Here is a 23593-nt window from a genome sequence, read left to right on the forward strand (position 1 = left end):
AACTTTATTTTTAAAACATTTATTTCTTTCATTCTGGCAGCAGCAGATGAAATTATATTAAAAACCAAGTGCTAAGCTGTGATAGCGAGCAGGGTGGCCGAGAACTGGCAAATACGCAAACGTCGCAAGAAAAAATTTCGAAGTAAATTAAGACCAAAAAATACAACGGTTCAACGAAAAGTTAACTAAAGCAGAAAGCTGAATTATTCTACGTTTCACATGCCAAAAATTAGCTCGTATGGTGGGGGCTTTTGGATAAAATACGAATTTAACTACATCCATGGGCAAAGTACAGTATGGGGCCCAGTTCTCGGCCACTTTTGACGTAAACTTGTATTTCTTACCTCAGAAGAACCGCAGGAACTTGAAATTTCTCCCAGAGCTAGCTACATTATTCAGCTTTTTGGTGTAAAGCTATCGACCGGTCAAAAATTAATTTGCCCGAGCAATAATAAAAATAAGAGCTCCATTTGTGGGCCCAGTTCTCGGCCACCTTGGCCCAGTTCTCGGCCACTAAAAAGCTTGTGCGTAATTATCTGTAAAAAATGCTCAATTAATTTTCACAGTCATAAAATCACTCTGTAAACCTATTTATGTTATATCGATCCCAAATTATTTTTATGAGGCTTTGTTTTACTTTAGAAAAGAAGGATTTTAACGCGCCTAGTTGCCTATGTGCAGGTTCTGGCAAAACCGCATTGTGTGACCCGTGCATTTAGATGGTTTATTTTGCAGTGAAAAGGTCTTGAAAGATTTAGGTGTTGTAGAAATAATAGACAAGACAAGAGTCAGCTCAAAACTTAGAGATAAGATTGAACTTTATTTTTAAAACATTTATTTCTTTCATTCTGGCAGCAGCAGATGAAATTATATTAAAAACCAAGTGCTAAGCTGTGATAGCGAGCAGGGTGGCCGAGAACTGGCAAATACGCAAACGTCGCAAGAAAAAATTTCGAAGTAAATTAAGACCAAAAAATACAACGGTTCAACGAAAAGTTAACTAAAGCAGAAAGCTGAATTATTCTACGTTTCACATGCCAAAAATTAGCTCGTATGGTGGGGGCTTTTGGATAAAATACGAATTTAACTACATCCATGAATTTTAAGGAGCCGTAAACAAACAAATTTTTCGGGAATGCAAATTCACCTACCTCCGCGTAAACTCGACGTGTGAGCTTTCTATATCCGAATTGAACGATCAAACTCAAGATACTTAAAGCACATGAATCAGTCTATCGTTTTTCCCCCCTCCCCTTAGGAAGGCCTGATACTCAGGTTACCATTGTGAAATTGCACTTACTTTGACAAGTTAAAGTTATTTTTGTAAATGAAAAAGGTAACGTCATTAATGTCACGCAGTGTTTTTTTTAGCAAACTAGATGGTTTGCTGGTTTCTGACTATGAATGGGGGTGTGATCTTGCGGTATATTTTTTGAGCCTGACTCCGCCGTAAAACTTTTTTTTTATTTAGCAAGAACTGTGTCGATTTTCATTTCTGAACAATTGGTCGTCAAGTCGTTTGTCACAAAGAGTAGAATGTTTGTACAGCATGTTTTGGAATTATTTTAGATTTGGTTAGTAAGACGCTTCTGAAGACCCGAGCAAAACATTGGGAATGTACAGTATTAATAGGAACTTGAATGGAATTTTTCACAAGTTGGATAAAGGTATCAACTGAAAAAAATGGAATTCAAAATGAGAACTTGGATTTTGTTGTAATTAAATTTTATCGCGGATTGGATGCATAATATCACGGCTTTGAAAGTCTTCAAATAATTAGAAAGGTTCCTTTCTTCCTTTTGATCTTATTGTTATTTTCATGTATTGATTATTCGAAAGTGGTTTTCGTTGATACGAAAAAAAACGGGTTTTCACTGAATTGCTTGAAGTATTTTTAGACGTGATAATATTGGCTTAATCAAATTACATTGTGCACGAAATATTTGTTATTCTTTTGTCTTGAAACTTTGAGGAAATTGAAATTTTTGTTTGACAGTAGTGTATGAAAGGCATTTTATAGAACTGAATAAAAAATAAGAAACATTGATAAAGGTTATTTCAAAGATTTATTTTGCCTGATTTTGAAGGGTTTCAGGAGTTTTAAAGAGTGCTGGTAAACGGCTGTATGTTGTTTGTGATTACAGATCTTATTTAGTTTCGAACGCTCTAATTTTTGAAAGGTTAAAACAGGTTAAAACCGGGTGGTTTCATGAGTTTTTTGGGTAGAAAGGTACGGTGGTGGTCAAAAAAAATGTTTAGAAAGGAATGACTGTAGCAACCTCGTCCCCAGGGCCTTCTCGGCGACGAGTTTTCAAAATGGCGGCTCGTCGAGAGAAGACCCTGGCAAAGGCTGGGTCACGTGGTACAAAATCTCCAAAAATCTTGGAGATTTTTGTCACGTGACTTTTCAGAGAAGCCAAAACAAAATGGCGGTCCAGTTTGAATTCGAATTGACTCTTCGACGGCGTTTGAGGGCGTAAACTTCATGCAGGAGGCAGTGATTACTTCGTAAAGCATAGATATTATTTCAGGGATTTCAAAATGTTGAAGTAGGCGTCAGCAACTGGAAGAGTAGGCGACTGTGACAAGCCAAGCTTGTTTCTTACAAGCTGATTGCTACGACCATTAAACTGGTGACAAAAATCAAGTAGCTGGTGGAACTCCGGCGGCTGCCCGCTTGTTTTGAAAACCCTGTTATTTTCGCCAGGTGTTCGAATGTAGACCGTGAGGTATGAGAATCGGGAAGGTACGGAAAGTAAAAAAATTAAATGTTACACAGTCTGTAAGCTTATGTAGTCTATGTACTGTTATTGAAGTCTTAATATATTTACTTTCTGTATTTTGATTGAGTGCAAGAGAAACTAAAACTTAGCTGCTTATAGGTAAAGAGGCAAAATGTGTGCTTAATACCCTACAAATGTATGATCAACATATCAATCGATTTCGGTGGCAAATTTTTCTGCTTTATAATTCATTCTAACTTATTACAGTGATACACATAACCTTGACCCTAAAAGCTTTAACTAAACTCATACATTTTCGCTTTTATATGACCAAGTTCACTCTGTTCTACAAACTTTTACATAAGGTGAAGTTGTAACTGAAATTATGAAATATCCATATCCATATTATGGCCATATACCCGGCCACTCTTTTGCATCTCATTGAATAACAAAGTGCCTGTTGTGTTGTGCCTCATTCTTTAAAGCATTCGGACACATGTAAATGAAGTGACCGGGTGTTGAGGCCGACTAGCGGCCGAAATTAATAACCGGAAATTGATTTAGGTCCGTTATTAACTGTGCACAAGTTGCTCGGACTGGATCGAGTCACGTGACTCGATCGCACATGGTTTTGTGATGGAAAGAGTTTCGTGTCGGGCGGATTGCTCGACAGTGTTGTTTTTTGATACAGTTTTTAACTGCGCTGCGCAGTTCTTGCTCTGCACGTCCTTTTTTTTTTTTTTTTTTAACTGCGCTGCGCAGTTCTTGCTCTGCACGTCCTTTTTTTTTTTTTTTTTTTTTTTCTCAGTGACCAGACTGATGCCCCCGCTCGGCCAGGCTGGGGTCACGCAAGGTTTAAAAGCTAGAAAACACTTACTAATGGGAAATTTTCAAATGCTTTGGTCTTAATAAGCATGTTTAGCGTGAGATGTCCGATTTTGATGCGTTTTATTCAAACAAAATTCTAAATTTCCACGCTTTCAAAAAGAAATATAATTCAGCGGGACAGAATCTGTGAATAAATACAATTACGTTGGTGTAAAAGAATGTGCTGACATGACAAGTTTCACTTTCGATCGGCTAGACCACGAGTCACGTAATTTTTTAAAGCTATTATCAGCTACCTTTCAAATCTTTGCGAATCCTTTGGTCTTTACTTCAGAAATTCAGCAAGAAGTATTTTGAAGCGTTAGAATCAAAGAAAATACTAAAATTTCATGCTTTAAAAGAAAAATAAGCTTTAGCGGGCAAGAACTTACATTTATTTACATTACGTTTGTGTCCTGGAATGTGCTGGCGTTGGCAAGTTTCACTTTCACAAGGCTTTGATGACGATAGGCAAGAATCACGCAATGTTTTGAAAGCTTTAAATCTGCTACAAATGGGAACTAAACAAATCCTTTGGTCTTAAACTAGCATGTTAAGTGTGAAATGTTCGACTTTTTAGCGTTATGTGTTTTTGAAGCTGTGTCATCTAGAAGATTTCTGAAATCTGAAGGAAAAACCACTGAGACAAACATGTAAGGCTTACTTCACTGATAAAACTAGTTCCCCGGGGAATTCCCATTCAGCTGAAAACATCTCTAGTGTTCTTCTCAAATTTGATTTGATTATTTGCTTCAATATTCCATTTTCGGAGTGAGTTATTCAATCTTTAAACGGAAATTCGATACAACACTGGATGCTGATTTAAAAGATTTTTTGGTTTCACGGATCAGGATCGTGGAAATTAAATTTGGCCAGCATTAGCATATAAGAAAAATAATTAATTGCGGATGGAACTAGTCAACCATGAAATGTCACACAAGGTGTTTTCTTACCATTTTGTTTGTCAGTCGCGACAGTTTTTGACGTGACGCGGGTAAAGGGGATGGGGGGGGAGTCATTTTTTATTCCCCCCACATGACTCCCCTAGGGTGGTCACGTGACTAGCGCAGTTTTAAGCTCTAAGAGCTTCTTGTTTTTTCTCAGTGACCAGACTGATGCCCCCGCTCGGCCAGGCTGGGGTCACGCAAGGTTTAAAAGCTAGAAAACACTTACTAATGGGAAATTTTCAAATGCTTTGGTCTTAATAAGCATGTTTAGCGTGAGATGTCCGATTTTGAAGCGTTTTATTCAAACAAAATTCTAAATTTTCATGCATCGAAAGAAAAATATATTTCAGCGGGCCAGAATCTGTGAATAAATACCATTACGTTGGTGTTAAAGAATGTGCTGACATGAAAAGTTTCACTTTCGATCGGCTAGACCTCGAGTCACGTAATTTTTCAAAGCTATTATCAGCAGCTACCTTTCAAATCTTTGCGAATCCATTAATCTTTCAAGCGTTTGGTTCATGGAAAATACTAAATTTCCACGCTTTCAAAGAGAAATATAATTTCGCGGTCCAGAATCTATGAATAAATACCATATTTACGTTGGTGGAAAAGAATGTGCTGACATAACAAGTTTCACTTTCGATCGGCTAGACCTAGAGTCACGTAATTTTTCAAAGCTATCCAGCCACCTTTGAAATCTTTGCGAATCCTTTGGTCTTTACTTAAAAAAATCAGTGTGAAGTATTTTGAAGCGTTTGAATCAAAGAAAATACTAAAATTTGATGCTTTAAAAGAAAAATTCGCTTTAGCGGGCAAGAATTTACATTTGTTTACATTACGTCTGTGTCCTGGAATGTGCTGGCGTTAGCGAGTTTCTACTTTAGCTTACTTTCTCAAGGCACCGATCGGCAAGAATCACGCAATGCTCTGAAAGCTTAACTGCTACAAATGGAAACTAACCTAGCATGTTAAGTGTAAAATGTTCGACTTTTAGCTTTACGTATTTTTGGAGCTGTGTAATCTAGAGGATTTCTGAAATCTTAAGGAAAACCACTGAGACAAACATGTCCTGACTTGCAAGATTTACGTCATTGGTAAATTAATTCTCCGGGGAATTCCCATTCAGCAAAAAGCAGCTCTAGTGTTCTTCTCAAATTTGATTTAATTATTTGCTCCAATATTCGGAGCGAGTTATTCAATCTTTAAACGGGAATTCAATACAACGCTGGATGCTGATTTAAAAGATTTTTTTGGTTTCACGGATCAGGATCGTGGGAATTAGCATATAAGAAAAATATATTATTTCGGATGGAACTAGTCAACCATGAAATGTCACGCAAGGTGTTTTCTTATCATCTTGTTTGTCAGCCGCAACATTGTTCGACGCAGGTAAACGGGATGGGGGGGGGGGTGCATTTTTTCTTCCCCCCATATGGCTCCCCTAAAGTGCTCACGAGACCAGCGCAGTTTTAAGCTCTAAGAGCTCTTGTTACCACCTAAACCGCACAGAACATGTAAGTTTTGATTTCATAGTTCCCGTTTTTTCTTATATTCCGAATGTATTGTAAAATTAGGTTTGTTTTGTTCAGTTTTTTACCGTAGGCGTAACAAGTCAGCGTGTCGATTAAGTTGTCAAGCCGTGGAGATGTTTGTACATTGGTACAACGAGCATCGCAATTAAAGCGTTGAGTTTACAACTGCGTGTTGAAAAGATTCTGTGAATTGTCCCGAACACCGGGTATTCTGCAATCGCTCCCCCTGAAAGCTTAAACTCAAATTTATACATGTTTGAAGCTTACCTTAGTTGAGGCCAATTTCACTTTGTTTTACAAACTTTTACATGAGGTGAAGTTCTAACTGAAATTTTGAGATATTTACATCCACTTGAGTGGCTATTTTGTACATCAAAACAGGTGAACCCACATAACTGTAATCTTCTGGAATTAGTTTTAACTTTTTTACCACAGCAGTTTAAAATATTGACACTTTCATTTCAAAGATGTTATGCACATAGTTATGCACATAATAGACTTAAACAGGGTGTAGAACTTGGGATTACACCTGTGACCACATATGGCAGGCTAGTTAATGTTGTGTTGCTTGAAATGATGTCTAAATCACAAATTTTACAGGAGAAGGATGATTTAACATTTTATCAGAATACAAAATGCTAAAAGATGATCACTTTTACATTTCCCACATGTTGCCATTTCGGACTTTTTGACATCAGTGTGTTTCCACTGTATTGTTAGGAAGCATGCATTCTTTGCATGAAACAAATGGGCAATACATTGATGTCATAAATTCCAAAATGGCATTGTGTAGAAAATTCCTGTTTTAAAATACCTAAAAACAATTTACGCTCGCTTCTTAAATTGTCTCACAGAGGGATGTCAAGGGCGCCCCATGCCTCAACCCCCAGCTACACTCTTTAAACAGGAGCAAAAAAATTGTTTTGACTCAAAACAGTCATCTTTAAAATTTGTGAGACTGTCCACACAGACACTGTTTATCCCCATGAAAAGAGCTCTAAAACATAAGAATAGACTTGTTAGTTCTGAATGCCATTGTTGGATCATTTGGCCTCCAGTGATCCCATACTTGTAAAAAGATTGTGCTGTGCAAATAATTAATCACTCAAGAGAGTGAAATGGATTTTTGCGTAGATGGCATCTGTGGACTTTAATCACTTTTCAGCCTTGTAAATATTAATTTTATGATGATCATGTTCTGTTAGTTTCAAAAAAATGCTGCCTGTTTTATCACAAGAGAGTGAAGGTGGTACATAATATCTAATTTGAAGCTCTACATAGGCGCGTATTGCTGTATGTGGAGGAGGGGTTTTAACCAATTTTGTCTGGGATAGGGTAAAGAAATCAGAGCCATTTTGGCCTTAAGTAGCTATTGCTGGCATGAAAAAGATTAGAAAATAATACTTGAAATTAAAAAAAGCATGAACTGTTAAAGCAATGCACTGCCACAGCAAAGTTTTTGGAAAATAGCAAATCTTGTGAAAGGAAGAAATGTTTTGCATCTTATCTAGCATAGGCTTTAAAGGCTGCAAACAGCCCAGGGGGTACTCAGGATTTCAAGTGACGGGGATGATCGAATGAGCGCAAAAATCAAGACCCAAAAAAATCCCTAGGGCTTCCCACAGAAGCCCAAAAAAATCCCTGGACCAAAAATTAACCCCCAAAAATCAACAGAAAAGTACTTTAGTTTGTACTTTATTTGCAGAACTATGCAGCCAAAGCACTACCACACATCTTTAGTTCGTATTTAATACCCAAAAATTCCCTTATTTTTATTAAAAAAAAATACTTACAAATTTTTACTACCCAAAAAAATCCCTGAACCGAAACTGTCAAACCCAAAAAAATCCTTCTATCATCCCCGTCACTTGAAACCCTAAGTACCCCTGCTGGGGCAAACAGGGCTGGGCTTCATCATCCAAGTGACACATGACTTCCCAAACATTTCCACAGTACAATGCTTTCAGGTTTTGATGTGCAATGAGCCACGTTAAAACAGTACACTGATAAGGTTTTCCTTATAAAATATCCATTTAGGGAACCTTAAGACAAATCAAAACTATGACAGTGAGATAGGTAAATGACCTCACAAAGAACATATTTTGTAGTTTTATTTTCCTGATTGTTCTCTTTTTTAGTCTCATTTAAGTGTTTGATCACATTTTCAAATACCTCAAGTTTCATCAGAAATATTTTGTTACAAATTGTTTTTAAATTTCAATATACTCTGTCTGTCATGTTTGCAATCAGCCTTTACTGATCATGAGGTAACTAAAAGGGAAAGCAAGCAAGTCTGAGACAACAAATTCTGAGAACAGTACACGATACAACTTTAATTTTTTAAAGAAATTAAATTGACCAAAGTTTTTTTATCCTTCACATTAATTAATTAATATTTTAATAGATCTCTTATTAACACGCTTAATTTATCTCCTTTGGTCACCTATTTTCTCCAGCACTACTTGAGCATGATTTAAAACACGTCCACCACTTGTATAAGGACCTACAAAAAAGGAGTGGTATAAATAAATTCATAATGAGCACAGGAAAAAAATACATTTTCCAATATGGTAAATCATTGGAAAATTTGAGTTATAACCTTCCAACATTGGATAATCATTGGTAAATTGTATTGAACCAATAAAAGTCCAATAAGGTTCCAACAAAGGGAAAAATGCTTTTTCCTCATGATGTGACAGTTGGAATATTATTGGAGTTTAATTGGAACAGAACACATTTGGTCTTCCAATGTTGGATAATACCGTGAAAACATTGGAAGACATGTCTTCAGTTACCAAAGATTGCACAATGATATACCAAGCTATGCTATTGAACTGGTTATGATTGGAACTTCATTGTGGTATTATTGGAATAAAATATTCACAATTTTCCAATGTTGGATTATACTGTGAAATTATTGGAAGACATATCTTCCGTCACCAAAGATTGCACAATGATATACCAAGGTATATTTTGCTATACCATTGAGCTGGTTATGATTGGAATATCATTGTAGTATTATTGGAACAAAATGTTCACAAGATCCTCAAAGATACTCTGGGAAAATCCTGCTTGGCCTTTTATTTCTACCAGCCGAAGCACAGTGTCATAAAGGAACTGCTCCAGGTCTTCCTCTCCTCCTTCATCTCGGTTGGAATCATTGTGTTCCTCACCATTTGAACTGTCATCACTGTTACATGCAGCATTGTCATCTGATGACAGACTCATGGAACTTTCTTCATCACTAGGTATCTCATGATCAGACGTAGTAGATTCGTTTTCAAACTCATTTTCGTCACTTTCATAATGTCTTCCAGCCAATGCTGATGGTAAATCGCTGGGAGATTCGCAGAAAGAATATGATGCCTGAAATACAACATCACATGTATCCGATTTCTCTGATGAGGAGGTGGATGGAACGAGCAACTGGTTATCCAAAGTTTCCGTTCTAGCTCTATTTGCCCTTTGGGTATGCCTCCATGCCGTCATGGGATAGACAGCTTTGCCTTTACATAGAAGACATAAGCAGTGAACATGCGCCTTTCCCGACGACGAGATGTTCCGCGCTTCATCACTATCCAAACATCTACACAAGTTTGCTGGTTTTGTGGACGACGCCATACATTGCTTTGGCAACAACAAGGTCACAAGGATAACGAACGTTAACATAAATTAAGCGAAATTACCGGTAAGCCAAATCCTTCGAAGTGTTCAAACCAAAAAAGCATAATAACAACAGTTTGTCAGACTGTCAGCGGTAATTTATGCGGATCATGCGTGTTTCATGTACCCAGAGTCCTCCCAGGCCCTTTGACGCCTTTTCCCGCCGTTTCTTTCCTCGCTCTGCAAATCGAAAGGTGTTGATCGAACGGAAGGAAGAAGTATATTTTTCAATTGGAAAAGAGCTAGTAGAATTACATGTAAGAGTATCAAAAAGATGTCTGAAAGAGCTGAAGAGGATATCAGCGCTGAACTGTCAGAAGGTAATGTATTTCAATCCATCGGCACCCGGAACGTGAAATTCAAGATTTCGCGCCATGGTCATTTTCTGTTTAGTTTTTGTATTTCAAAGCTTGGTGTTTTTTTGTTTTACAAACTAAATTTTTCAAATTTGTTAAAGTTTTAATTTCTATTAGCCGGGTTAGCCGTTCCCTTCTTTTCTTTCAATGACTGTTTAGAATGTAGTCTTAGCAAGGATGTTCAAGGTTGGTCAACAGAAGATGTGCATTCCTGGCTGACAAAGGAAGGATTTCATCAGGAGGCAGTCGTGTTTAAAGGTTTGTATCCATTCTTTTAATCCTTTTCTTCCTTTTATGTACATGTATGTACTAATTAAAAAGACTTCATGGATTTAACAGACATTCGTTTTTACGTTTAACTTATATCTTTCTTTATGCAAGCTGAAAAATATGTTCTCGGTGTGTTGCATACTGTAAATCCATCCCAGTCAGTTTTGCTTTCTAGACTCACCCTGTTCTTTTATTACCTTAACAGCTGAGAACATAACTGGAAAGTCACTTTATTGCCTAGAAAAAGCAGACTTGAAAGATATTGGAATTAACCCTATGGGCAAGAGATTGGAAATATTCGAAAAAATTAAAGAGCTCACATGTCTACAATCTGAAAAGAAAGCATCCAGCAAATCAGAAGGTAATTGTTATTTTTTTTGTAGAAGAAAAGAGAAAATGGCCTTTTAAGTTATTGTTTATAAATTTATGTTTCAGTCATCTGACAGCTTTATTTAATGCACCTTGAATTTGTTGAAGTCTTCGAGGCAAATACGGTTATTCCCCCCTAAAAACCTTACTTTATCATGCTATTTTTTGTGTGTGTTTGATTTCTTTTTCAGATTTTTAATAACCAATTTAGCCAGCCAATAGTTGCTGGTCATGTAGATCAAAGAAAAATCTAATGTTTATACTTATCTTAAATTAGTTACTGGACAGGTGTGGAAAAAGAAAATAACTAAGGCAGACAGGTCAACTTGGAAACCAAATGAAAAAGCATGTTATCTGGAAAAGTAAGTCCTTTGAAAATTTCGTACCTTTGTGTCATAGTTGACATAATTTGTCCTCAGATTGCCAAACCTTGAATTTCAATTTATTTAAAGTTAGCTAATAACGGTAGCAACCGAGGGCTGTCATTAAGCTTTGAAGCAGCCAGCTACACAAGGAAGGTAAATGGTCAAATACTCAAGATAGCATGCCCTAGCTGTTGTCTTTTAGTCATTTTCAAACTTTGAGTAGCCAGCTATCTTCACGGCAGTTACCGTTCATAATAGTCGGTTGCCGGCTACTAATGACAGGTATGAGCGCAACAAAACAACAGCTACTGTTAACAATATTTTTATTCATTGGCAATTATAAAACTTATCAGTATTATCACTGAACTTGTCCATCAACAAAGAATTGCAGTAAGCAATAATACATAGTTTGCACTTCATGCTTTACTACCTAGTTTTATTAAAGCAATCACAATCCTTTCTTTTTCTTTAGGATCTCTATTATTAACCAGGAAGCCAGACAACTTTGGCCAGGAAATTCAAAAATCCACATCAAAGGAGATGCAACTACCAGGCTGAAGATGGAAGAATTAATCACACGCATGGAGCCAATGTGCTCCATCCCAGAAATAGGATTTGGCAGAGGTGAGTTTTACAGTGTTAATGTCCAATCACACATTAGTGCAGCAGTCAGTTAAATGTTGTTGTTTTTATTGATTGATTGATTGATTGACTAACTGACTGACTGACTGACTGACTGATCGATCAATCAATTGATCTGTTGGGGAGGGGGGTCTCAAAAGCCAAAACATTTAAAGGGAAGAATTAAGCTAAACTGGAATTTCCCAGAGGGGTGGGGAGATAAAAGCAAAAAAATGAAAAACTCCATGGGGGGAGCTTGGATATTTTCTGGAACAACACAATGTGAAAAAGTGTGAAATGTATTAATTTAATATTGCATGTTCCTTTCAAACTAATAACAAGAAGAGGCTGTTGAACAAATTTTCAGTGTGATTGTGTGAAAGATAAGCCTGTTTTCGATTAATTACTTAAAACAAAAATGTGTCTTTCACAGATGCTATCAAGAGTCATTTACTGCAATGGTTTCACGAAAAAAATAGGAAGATTGAGGATGGCTACGACTATGAGGTAATGTAACACTAACAAATTTATATTTACTGATAATAAAAAAGAGACACTTTTTTATTCACCTATACATTTGCAAAGCTCATTTTTATGCAATGCTCAATGAATCAGTTCTATGTTGTACAGTACAAATAAGCTCGAGTTCCAGAAATCCATGAAAAATGAAGTGTTGTCAACTTTATGATTCAAGGGGATCCATCCCCCTCCATGAAAGAAGTGTCGGTCATGGTTCTCATTAAGTGCCAGCAGCAGACTTTTTTGTGCCGACTCATAGATACATCCACCTTCTTGCTGTCTATTCAAAAACTTTAAATGAGAACCCTGACTTGTCCTTTAGCCCAAAACAGAATACACTTGTATGTGCTTTGATTTATAGCCAATAATTATTGTTTGCATTTCCTAGGCCACTCACAAACCTGCAAAACGTGCGAAAAGATCATTTTCACCAAAAGGTTCAGATACAGACTCTACATTGTCACCTTACTCATCAAGCACAGGCAGCTTAAGTTCACCAACTGAAGGTTTGTCATAATATCCTATCGTTATTATTTAGTATCTGCAGCCAAATTATGGTGCCTCGATGCCTTATGAGTGGTTCTGAAAATACAGATGTATAATATAATTACTAGTATTTCTGCTAGATTGTCGTTGACCATATGTATTTTCAATTATTATTTTCTAGATGATGAAGAGGACAACTCTCCAACTCCAAGCAGTGACATTGATGATATTTCTGCTCATTCAGCTGAAGTTGTTGTGCTAAAAGCCTTTGATGCTCTTTCCATACATTTCCTAACCGTAAAGAAGCACTTTTATCCTCTGGGAAAGGTGCTAAAAGTTAAATGTAGGAGCATTGGGAAGTACCAGTTGGTAGTTCCTCTAGCAAAGGCCCTTATCACTAAAGGCCATGTTGACATAGAAGGGGACGTCAATTATAAGAAACTTGAAAAAAGTCAAGTTAAGGTATTGACAGATATTAATTCTCTTATTTCTGATGAAACCAGGAATTCTCCTGTTTCAGATGTTGCTGACAATGACAGCCCCCCATGCAGCCAGGTGTCCAGTCAAATAATTTAGTTGATACAGTAGCAATATATTAGAAATAGCTTTATTTTTGGTACATATATATACATGTACAGCTATCATGTTGTTCATGTCCGTTAATTTTTGGACAGTTTTGCTGTTTGTTGACATTATTACTGATAATTTCCACCCAAAAAAGCCAAGAGGTGACTGTAATTAGTACATAGAGCAATCATGCTGTTCTGGTTATATGAATTGAATAAAAAGTTGTATTCATGTAAACTTCAGAGTTCTGTTATGATTGCCTGGTGTTATGATTACAATTGAAGGGTCAAGTTGAAAACTATGCTAAGTGGGCAAAGCGTGTATGCCCACTTTGCATAGTTTTTGACTTGACCCTTCAATTTCAATGCAATGTTGGAATATATTGTTATCCAATGTTGGAAACATATCATTCATTGTTGGAGAGTGATGTTATCCAATATTGGAGACATATTGTCCAATGCTGGAGAGTTTTATTTTCCAATATTGGAAACATTTTATCCAATGTTGGAGAGCTCAATTATCCAATATTGGAAACATACTGTCCAATGTTGGAATATATCATACTCCAATATTGGAAACATATTGTCCAATGTTGGAGAGCTAAATTATCCAATATTGGAAACATACTGTCCAATGTTGGAATATATCATACTCCAATATTGGAAACATTTTGTCCAATGTTGGAGTATATCATTCTCCAATATTGGAGATGACTTTACCAATGTTGGGAAATATGGTGGTCCAATATTGGAAACTTGTAATCCAATATTGGAATATCATATGTTATTTACCAATATTGGAAGATATAACCATTTACCAATATTGGAATACCATTTGGGTTTACCAATGATGTACCAATGATATTACAGTAATTAACCAATTAACTTCCAATGTTGGAAAATGGATTTTTTTCCTGTGGAGAACAGACCCTTAGAAAGCACCAATATCATATTCGGAAGAATGCAGACAGTGAATGGGTGATGATATGTGTTCGAACGCGACAAATTGAAATCGAATTTCCTCCGAAAAAGAACACGAGCACTTTAGGTCCAACTATGTCTACGACGGGCAGAAATTCCTTTACGTTTTAGATTTGCATCTCGTACATAGGGTCTACATAGCTGCAGCCCGGTGTCGAAATGACTCTTTCATCTTGAATGTTACTTTCCGACAGTACTAGGTTCTACTTTCGGCAGGAATATTAAGTTATAAGGGACCGGTCATTATTTATGTAGAGGGGGGGGAGGGAAAAATATGTTGGAAAGGTCAAAATTTCTGTAAGGCCCCCCCTCCAGGCCATGTAAGTAGCAAGTGACCCCCCCTTCTTTATTCAATATTTACGTTATGACCCCCCCCCCCTCACCTCATATCTTCTTTATATGCCTTAAGTAATTATTAAATGCATGTTACATACAATCTTAATTGCACACTTGTTCTGATGCACAAAGGCTGGATCAACACTTAGTCAGCCAAGGCTTCTTTGCTATGGATACCCTTCCAGCAATAGGGCAAATTTTGGACGAGTTATGTGTATAGTAAACATACCTCAATTATTAACTCCTCAACTTTGGAAAAGTGATAGTTTTTACAAATTATGCTCTCATGGTGAACACAAATGTAATAACCATGCAAAATATAATCTTTTCCAATGATTTTCCTAAAGTGTAAAAGAACTACTTTCTTGTTGTTATATCATGTTTTATTACTTCTTGGGCTATTGCAGTGATAATCATTTTGTAAAAAGAAATAATTTCAGTCAAACCAGATATTAAAGCAGATAGGTCTGGATTCTTTTAATATTTAACTAAAATTTGAGATAACAATGGAGTTTAGAGTGCAAACAGTATTTCTGTAAAATACAAATCACTATAAAAGTTGTGCATAATTAGTGGAGTTTAAACAAAAGAAAACAATAGAAATAGCATAAAATTGTACAATTTAGCGTCACTGTTTCACTTATAGTGTTTGCACTCTTCTATTTAACTGTTTTACCCACCTCAAACTGCTGATCCCCCCTAAACTTCTTTATAAAAAATTTTAGCCCCCCCTCTTGCCACTCTGAAATAGCCTTGACCCCCCCTTCTTTTTTTCCCTCCCCCCCATCTACATAAATAATGACTGGTCCCTAAAACAGTCAAAACAGCAAAGCGAAAAGTTCGCAATGAAGTGAATTTAACGCTTCTACTTCTACCGAATTATTTGAATCTTGAGAATTATAAATATATTGGAAAAGACTTACCTTTCCAGCTGTAAATGGCTTAAATTCCAAGAAAAATCGACCCCTCCGCCATATTTGTTTTGGATTACATGAACCAATCAGGATTGAGGTTAGAATAGACCACTCTGCGATGCCGTTATATCAGCCTTGGCCAGGGTCATCTCGTAACGACTGCCATTTACCGAGAAGGCCCTGGGGACGAGGTTGTGACTGTAGTAGCACGTAAGTCGGAGGTTTGCGTGAGTCACGGGGTATAGTATGCGTGAGCTGGATTTCCGGCGTCATAACGGCATGTTTTGTTTACTGAAAGATACACTCGACGTTTAGTTAGCTTAGTCGGCTTGGGAAACTATTTTAATAACCGGTATGCAATGCATACTAAGGCGAGGACGTTCCAGTTAAGCAAGTCAGTATGTTAAAAATTCCAGACAAAGAACTGAGAATAGGCCTTTTGGGCTTTGTTTGTTTGTTGTCCCTTTTCAGACTATGTGGCATCACTCTTGAGAATCACTTCTTTCAAATTCAAACAAATGCTCTTGGTATTCAGATAGTTTTAGTTTTTTTTACTTGTTTTAAAAAAAAACAAGTTCTCTGGGCAGCATCATGTGGTTTGAAATGGCAATTTACACTGTCAAAGCCAAAAATGTCTATTGAGTAAATTGTGAGTCCAAAAGATATCCAAGTAATTGAACGCCGAAATTGATATCGTTGATTAAAGTGTGATTTACAGCAAGGAGCCCACATTTGTGACCACTTTTAATTAATTCACATTCTTTCATGTAGCCGTTTTCCAATGAGAAGCTGTGACGAGCTTCTGATTGGATAAAACCTGCAAGAAAGAATATGAATACATTAAAAGTGGTCACCTTTTTGGGCTCCTCGCTCTAAGTCGAAAGTTGAGACACTGAGTCATTTGCTATAAAGGAGGGAAAATGGGTTTGTCAGGTAAATAGAATTTTAAAATACAGCACGTTGTTTTCCAGTGGTGTTTTTAGTTGTGCATTCCAAGGTATGGTTAGTTTGTAACCAACGTTAATTAATAAAAGGCAAATAATAAGCTGCTTTGATCACAAAATTGGCAATTTAATTTGTACAATTCTAATATGATGTCCTTTATCACGACTTTTGACAATGGAATGCAACATATTTTGTAACTGTACTAGACAGCAAGGAAACTTCCACGAGTTTGGCATAAAAATATTGTCTTGCAGTAACACTGACTGTACAATCTGTAACGTACCCTTTGTCCAGTAGGTCCAAACACTTAATATCATTTACAGGTAAAACACAGTGCAAGGAAGTACAAATTTCCAGGAAGAAAAGTTGATATAATATCTTGATTGACTCTTGTTAAATTTAAATGGGGCTGATAGTTGTTTGCACTATCTGTACAATCTGTGATGCAAGCAAGTCCAATAAGTCCAAAATTTTGATACAGTACAAGTGGAGACTAGGAAGTAGAGATGATACAGTGGTTTGCCAGTGATGAATTTGTATTGAGGGTCTTTCAGTAGTAAATCCAGAGATGTTTTACACCGTTTTTTAACTTTGGTGTTATTGCTACATGGTTTTCGCTGTGTTTTGCTTAAAATATATCTGCCATTCATAGTGAGGATTGGGCTTTTTATTATGTACATATTGCATAGAGGCAGAATAGAGGCCAATAACCAGCTCCAATGCAATAGCTACATTCACACATTCATGGTGCTTCTTGACAAAGTGCAGATTAAACATATTGAAGCAATTAGGACAAAGCACAGCAATCAGTGGATTCTTTGAAAACTGTATCTTGGATGTTTTCTGTTGTTGTTGTTTTTTTTCTGTTCTGTAAACATAATGAAAGAAAGAATCAATAGTTGAAACACATATTTGTTTAGACACCAAGACTGATTAACTTCAACAATTTAATGCAACATAAGTAGTTACTTAATTCACTAAAATTTTTCTTTTTTCTGAAACACATCTTTCTACATGTACATTATATCTTTCTTAAATCATTTACTAGTTATCATAGCCTACAAAAATAAATGTATATACTCTTTTTTGGTTGTTAACCACACAGCTTAAGGGCACTGAGGTGTGTCTCTAGAACACCAGTTTGGACTCTTGATTTATTTAGATTTGTATAAATATATGATCAATTGTAGTTCTGTTATCAGTGGTGACCAGTGGTAAAGCCTGAAATAAGTTTGTTTGTATCCATATTTTACAATCATTTGTTAATATAGATTTACTGCTGCTTTGTACACCACTATTAAAATCAATGTTGAAATCTGACCTAGTAGTAAGAGTGAAAACGTTCTGTCGACAGAAGGGATCGCGAATGAGCTTTCTGATCTATAAATTTTTAATAGCAAATTAAATATAACAACATCTGGCAGATATTTCACTTTTAAAATCGTTATTTCGATTCAATAAATACTTTGACAATTATGTTATTCCAACACTACGGTATTCAATAAAGTTCAAGCAAAATAAACTTTAGATAGCTCACCTCAGCTGCAGTTGTCCCAGAACGTCTTCTGCACTTCTCGTCTTCAGTTAAAGCTCAGGTTACAATGTCGCCAGGCAGTAGTTCAAATCACAAATAGTTTAGTCCCTCGACTTATAGGTGTGTCGATAACGTTTTTGTGTACTTTGATATCACAAAAAGTTTGTAAGTGAGCGAAAAAAATATCAGCTACTAATCGAGTCAAGGCTTCTGGCTGCGAAAAATTCTCACATGCTCGACTAGCCTGCGTGGCCGGCGTTTAAAAGGGAAGGAGAAGGGGAGTTCGAGCGTGAGGTGCGAGGAGAGAGCGCGAAGGAACGCCGGCCACGCAGGCTAATGCTCGACCGAACACTCTAAGATGGCGGACGCCAACAAATCTCAAACCATGGTCTTAGTTACCAGTCCTCTTCGGTTCGAATCATCACATCTTAACACGAAGAATCCAAAATCGCTTTATACTAACATGATAACATTAGGCTCGAGACTACGTCCTCGCCTAAAAATGAATGTTGTAATAGTTAATTAATAGTAATCTAGAATTAACCCACTCTCGATTGGAGTCTGTTCTGGATTCGCGCTACCTTTTCGCCGCGAAGGAATTTTGTAAAATTTCGCTAGTGGAAAGAGGTACTGTAAGAACAGTATCAATAACTCAAAAGGAGGAACTTCTTTGTAGCTCTGAATTAAGACGTATGATAAAATTTTAGAATAAGAAACTTTCGATATATGGTTTTCATATTGTTTTTGTCAATTTCCTTTTGTGGCAGATTTCTTGAGAATCAGCTTTTCTTTCGTGTGATGACAGACACAGGACAGAACGAGAGGTGGATGAGAAAGATGCCGAAGATGAATAGGCACCGAAAAACGACAAGAACCGTCAAGGACTTATCTTTAGAGGGCGGGGAGTTTTGGCATACTGTATTTCGAGGACTGGACTGGACTAGTAAAACGCGGACTAGTAAAACGCGGACTTGTAAAACGCGGACAAGTATAACGCGGACTAGTAAAACGCGGACTTGTAAAACGCGGACTAGTAAAACGCGGACTCAGGTAAAACGCGGACTTGTAAAAGGCGGACTAGTAAAACGCAGACTAGTAAAACGCGGACGTGTAAAACGCGGACTAGTAAAACGCGGACTTGTAAAACGAGGGCTTGTAAATCGGATAAAACTAAACGGTTTAGCGAGCGAAACAATTTGTGTTTGAAGCTCTTGTGTGTTTCTTCGACGGCATATTTCTAGCTTTTTTGAGCACTCTATGGTCTGTTTTAGCGTGGAGATGTTTTTGCAGTATAGCACATGTTCGTTCTGCAAACCCCTACTAAAACAACGGGATTGATGCTATGAGTTGTGTGCATATATTTCTTTCTTTCCACTACTTGACGTCTGTTGAGTGCAGTCGTTTGTATTGCTCGCACGAGGTAGAACGGGGCCCGTCCAGAAATCAACAGTCAATCGTAAATAAAGGTGACGGGCCTACACGACTCCTACGTTCGTGACATTAGAATATTTGCCGTTAAATGTTTAAATTCGGTCTTTCGACCTTATTTGCTTCTGACTTCTTTCTGAGGGTACTGTTTTAATTTGGGGGCAGTATGTGGTAAATAAAGGTGACGGGCCTACACGACTCCTACGTTCGTGACATTAGAACATTTGCCGTTATATGTTCAAATTCGGTATTTCGACCTTATTTGCTTCTGACTTTTTTCTGAGGTTACTGTTTTTTTGAGACATTATGTATTGAAGACAGCCGTAAGATGATTGTGGCCAAGGAAGTGTCTAGAGGCGTTTTACAAGTCCGCGTTTTACTAGTCCGCGTTTTACTAGTCCGCGTTTTACTAGTCCAGTCCAGTCCACAAGTTAAAGACACATCAAGACCACCCCACTGTGAATTGCCATAGCACAGACAAAATTATAGTCAATATCTTATATGTTTTTAAGAGAATTACATAAGAACCAAGGCATGTCTTGTCTTGCCTTACATTGACATGCAATAATTTGGAAATACTAAGCTCGTAACAGTTTAAGACAGAATCCATCAGGAATTTGAGTAACATTAATTTTAGTTACGCAAAAATTGAGCACCAGAATAATTTAAATCCTTGTGTTCTTTCATACCTTGTTAAAGGCTTGACATGTGATAACACCAACATAACACCAACAACAGTTCTTTATCAGTGGGGATTGAAGAAAAAAATGGAAACATCATCACACAGTTGACCCCCATGCAAAAACACTCCAGGATGTCACGGGACTGTTTGGTGTCCGTCTGCCAATTTCTAACTTCAAATTCCAATGTTAAATTCACATTAAATTTTCAATATTTCTTAGTTGTCTAAATTTTACTAATTCTTTTAAAAAAACTATCACCTGCCAAACATCCCCAAAAATCACTCAAAAAATTACAAAATACCGCAATACATAGATACATGGGATGAGTGAAGTTTCCTTGGATTCCTTAAAACACCAACAAGATATTTCCGTTTAAGGTGGCTGATAATGGGTTTCAGTATTTCCCAGTCCTTAGTTCAGGACTAAAAGCCTTCATCAATTGCTATTACAGTAATGGTATGAAACAAATGTTCAATCATTCATCAACAAGTTGTGATCATTTTCTTGACAATAGTAGTTCCCCGGTAAACAGTTGTAGTACTGTCCCATCAAAGTGCAATGCCTGGAAAATACCGAAAAGCACACGACCTTCAGGTGAAACCGCACCTTACAGTATTACCAATACACTGCACTTTGCTAAGTCTTAAAACTTTACATTTTCTAGTCGTCTACTTCAATCGTTTATTTGTATTGTGTGAAATACATTTATAAATTGAAACCATCATGTCATTAAGTAATAATGCAATCTCGACAACGTTCTAGATATTATATTATGCACACTAATACAGCTCATGCAAGCCCTGTGACTTACACAAACACAGTCGGACTGAGTGCTACTTAAGTAACTGCTTCGTGGTTTCTGCTGTACTGAACCCTGCCTTTCAAGGCAAAGCGCCCGATTTTAAGCTTCTCAAGCTTCTCAATGTTCTTGTCTTCTGTAGTTCACTGATGCTTATTTGGCCGGGGATTCTTCCAACATAACTCTCTAGTCCCTTTTTGATAGCTCCAAGTGCTCCAATGCTAACTGGCATCGTTCCGTTCTCATTCCCCACATTCGGTTTGTTTCGATTTCCAAGTCCTTATATTTGGATAGTTCTTCAGTGACTTTCACGGATGTGTTTCTGTCTGATGGTACTGCCTTGTCAATAAATTTTTACAGGTTTTCGTTTTGTGGTCTTTAATCACTATATCTGGTCTGTTGGCTGTTATTTTCCTGTCTGTGTGTATGGGCATGTCCCATAATATCGTGACATCCTCCTTTTCTATAACTGTTTCCGGTTCATGGTCATACCACTTTTCTGATGTCTTTATATTATAGTTGCGACAGACTTTCCAATGTATACACGCGGCTGCTTTGTCGTGTCGGTGGGTATATTCTGTTTTCGCAAGTTCAGGACACCCAGACACGATACGGTTGATTGTTTCGTCGTATTTGTTACACATCCTGCATAGGGGGCTAGTACCGTCTTTGATAATGCTGGTGTGGTATGATCTGGTAGCTAGGCTTTGGTCTTGGACTGCTATTATGAATCCTTCTGTTTCTGCCTTCAGTCCACTGCTTTTCAGTCACTGGTTGGTTTTGTGGTGATCAACATCTGCTTCATTTATTCTCTTTGGGTATCTTCCATGGAGGGCTTTGTCCTCCCACTGCTTTGTTAATTTTTCTTGGGTCTTATTTCGTGCCATTTGTTTGGTTCTCTTTGCATATTTGGTGGTTGTTTCATCTGCTTGTTTGTCTGGGATTGTTAGGTCTAGTTCTTGTTTGAAATGCTCTGCTGTAGAGTACAATTTCTGCTATAGAGTACAATTTCTTTCTGCCATCATGTTCTTGCACTAGTTCGATTAAGGCATCATCTGTGTTCTTTAGGTATGTATCGAGCCCTATCGTGGTTGTTTTGTAAGAGGCTTCTAATTGAATAAGTCTGCTACCACCAGCATTTCTTGGGAGATAGAGTCTGTCTACATCTGCGTTTCTGTGATGAATTTTTGATAGGGTGAGTAGTTTTCTTGTTTTTGTGTCTAACCTCTTGATTTCACTCATCTTCCAGTCGATTATGTTAAAACTGTAAGTCACCACTGGGATAGCTAAAGCTAAGGTGTTGATTGCCTCAAATCTATTGGCAGCATTGAGCTCCGTTTTTAGGACCATCCTTACTCTGCGGTAGTATTCCTTCCTCGCTTTTTCTTTTATCTTGGCGTGCTGTATACCATCACCTTCATCCACGCCAAGGTATTTGTATTTGTTCTCTATCTTGATCTAGTTCCTTGATACAGGTGTCAGTGCCAAGTAGTAGATCGAAAGTTTCTGTCAGCTTTCCTCTTTTGAATGTAGCTTTAGCACATTTGTCCAGCCCGAATTCCATCTTGATGTTTTTTTTATTGCTGAATGTCTTTACAATATTGAGTAGGCCGGTTTGCTGGCTGTCACTTTTTGCATAGGTCGTCCAAGTAGAAAAGGTGACTGACTGTCATTTATCCTGGGCTTCATAACCATAAGTGGTTGCCTTTAGTAATGAGCTCAGTGGAGCGAGGGCAAGACAGAATATATAGGAATGGAGAGAGAGTCTCCTTAAAAGACTTCACTTTTGATATTGATAGGCCTTGATGTTATTGACCCTTCAACGTGGTTGCGGTGTAAAGTTGTCTTCCAACATTTCATGCTTTCTGCAATAAAGTTGACAGTCACAGGGCAGATCTTATAGATTTCCATGCACTTTATTATGCACGTGTGAGGCACACTATCAAAGGCTTTCTTATAGTCTATCCAGGCTGTGGATAGGTTCTTTTTCTTGGTCTTCCAGTCTTCCAGAATCATCTTGTTTATCAGGAGTTGGTCTTTGCATCCGTAGCTCCCTCTCTTGCAGCCCTCTTGCTCTGATGGTAGGAGCTGGTGTTCATTCAAGAAAGTGTATGTTCGTTCTGCTATGATGGATGTCAGAATCTTATACATCGTGGGAAGACAAGTAATCGGTCTATAGTTCTTTGGGTTTTTCGTTTCTTCTGTTTTCAGTTGTAGATGTGTAATACAGTAAGCCATTCTGATGTTTCTTCGGGGTGTTCAGTAACCTTTGTGTAAGCTTTTGCTAGGTCTTCATGTAAGCTGACAAGATGTTTAAGGCAGAAACTGGAAACTTTATCCTTTCCAGGTGATTTCTAGTTACTGCTTTTGTTGATAGCACAGGTGGTCTCTTCGACATTTATTGCTCTCCATGAGTGGGCCTTATAAGGTCTTTGTATAGGTCTTCTTGCCTTTTTATCCATGCAGAGTCTTTGTTGTGTGATTTTTCTTTCTCCCAGATGTTACTCCAAAGATGTTACTCTTGGGATCAAGACCATATACTATCTTCTTCCGACTTTGTGGTGATTCTGTGTGTATTTCGACAGCTCCTAATTTCTAACATGACATAACAAGGAATTGCTCCAATTTTGCTCGTTCGTAAATAGACACACTTTTCTTTAACAGCAGTTGAGTACCTAGGAATTTT

General features: G+C 37.3%; 2 protein-coding genes and 2 long non-coding RNA genes across 4 annotated transcripts in view; 2 read left to right on the forward strand and 2 right to left on the reverse strand.

The window, feature by feature from the left end:
- Nucleotides 1–15725, forward strand: part of LOC144659910 (major facilitator superfamily domain-containing protein 6-like) — an 87380-nt gene extending 71655 nt beyond the window's left edge. Inside the window, exon 4 of the transcript XR_013571989.1 lies at nt 15710–15725. The gene's annotated coding sequence lies outside the window, so the exon portion shown is untranslated. The remainder of the gene's footprint in view (nt 1–15709) is intronic.
- On the reverse strand, nt 8169–15734 carry LOC144659918 (uncharacterized). The gene is made up of 3 exons (XR_013571990.1): nt 15528–15734; nt 8516–8575; nt 8169–8343 (listed from the first exon to the last, which is right to left on the reverse strand). It is a non-coding gene; the product is annotated as an uncharacterized LOC144659918 (long non-coding RNA).
- LOC144659917 (uncharacterized) lies at nt 9805–13525 on the forward strand. The gene is made up of 8 exons (XM_078520444.1): nt 9805–10055; nt 10251–10349; nt 10567–10722; nt 11008–11092; nt 11568–11719; nt 12150–12223; nt 12624–12741; nt 12903–13525. The coding sequence occupies exons 1-8, from the start codon at nt 10010–10012 to the stop codon at nt 13295–13297; spliced, it is 1125 nt and encodes a 374-aa protein (XP_078376570.1). The 5' UTR covers nt 9805–10009; the 3' UTR covers nt 13298–13525.
- Nucleotides 15735–17127: 1393 nt separating the features above from the next.
- On the reverse strand, nt 17128–18113 carry LOC144659919 (uncharacterized). Its single transcript, XR_013571991.1, has 2 exons — nt 18001–18113; nt 17128–17331 (listed from the first exon to the last, which is right to left on the reverse strand). It is a non-coding gene; the product is annotated as an uncharacterized LOC144659919 (long non-coding RNA).
- Nucleotides 18114–23593: the final 5480 nt, after the last annotated feature.

Source organism: Oculina patagonica, chromosome 7 (assembly GCF_052425735.1).
Source record: "Oculina patagonica isolate OP01 chromosome 7, crgOcupat, whole genome shotgun sequence".
NCBI lineage: Eukaryota > Metazoa > Cnidaria > Anthozoa > Scleractinia > Oculinidae > Oculina > Oculina patagonica.

Bases quoted from the DNA above. Each gene is read 5' to 3' on its own strand.
- LOC144659917 (XM_078520444.1), top strand. From the start codon at position 10,010: ATGTCTGAAAGAGCTGAAGAGGATATCAGCGCTGAACTGTCAGAAG. The intron at 10,056-10,250 runs GTAATGTATTTC...ATGACTGTTTAG, and splicing joins CAGCGCTGAACTGTCAGAAG to AATGTAGTCTTAGCAAGGAT. The intron at 12,224-12,623 runs GTAATGTAACAC...TGCATTTCCTAG, and splicing joins AGGATGGCTACGACTATGAG to GCCACTCACAAACCTGCAAA.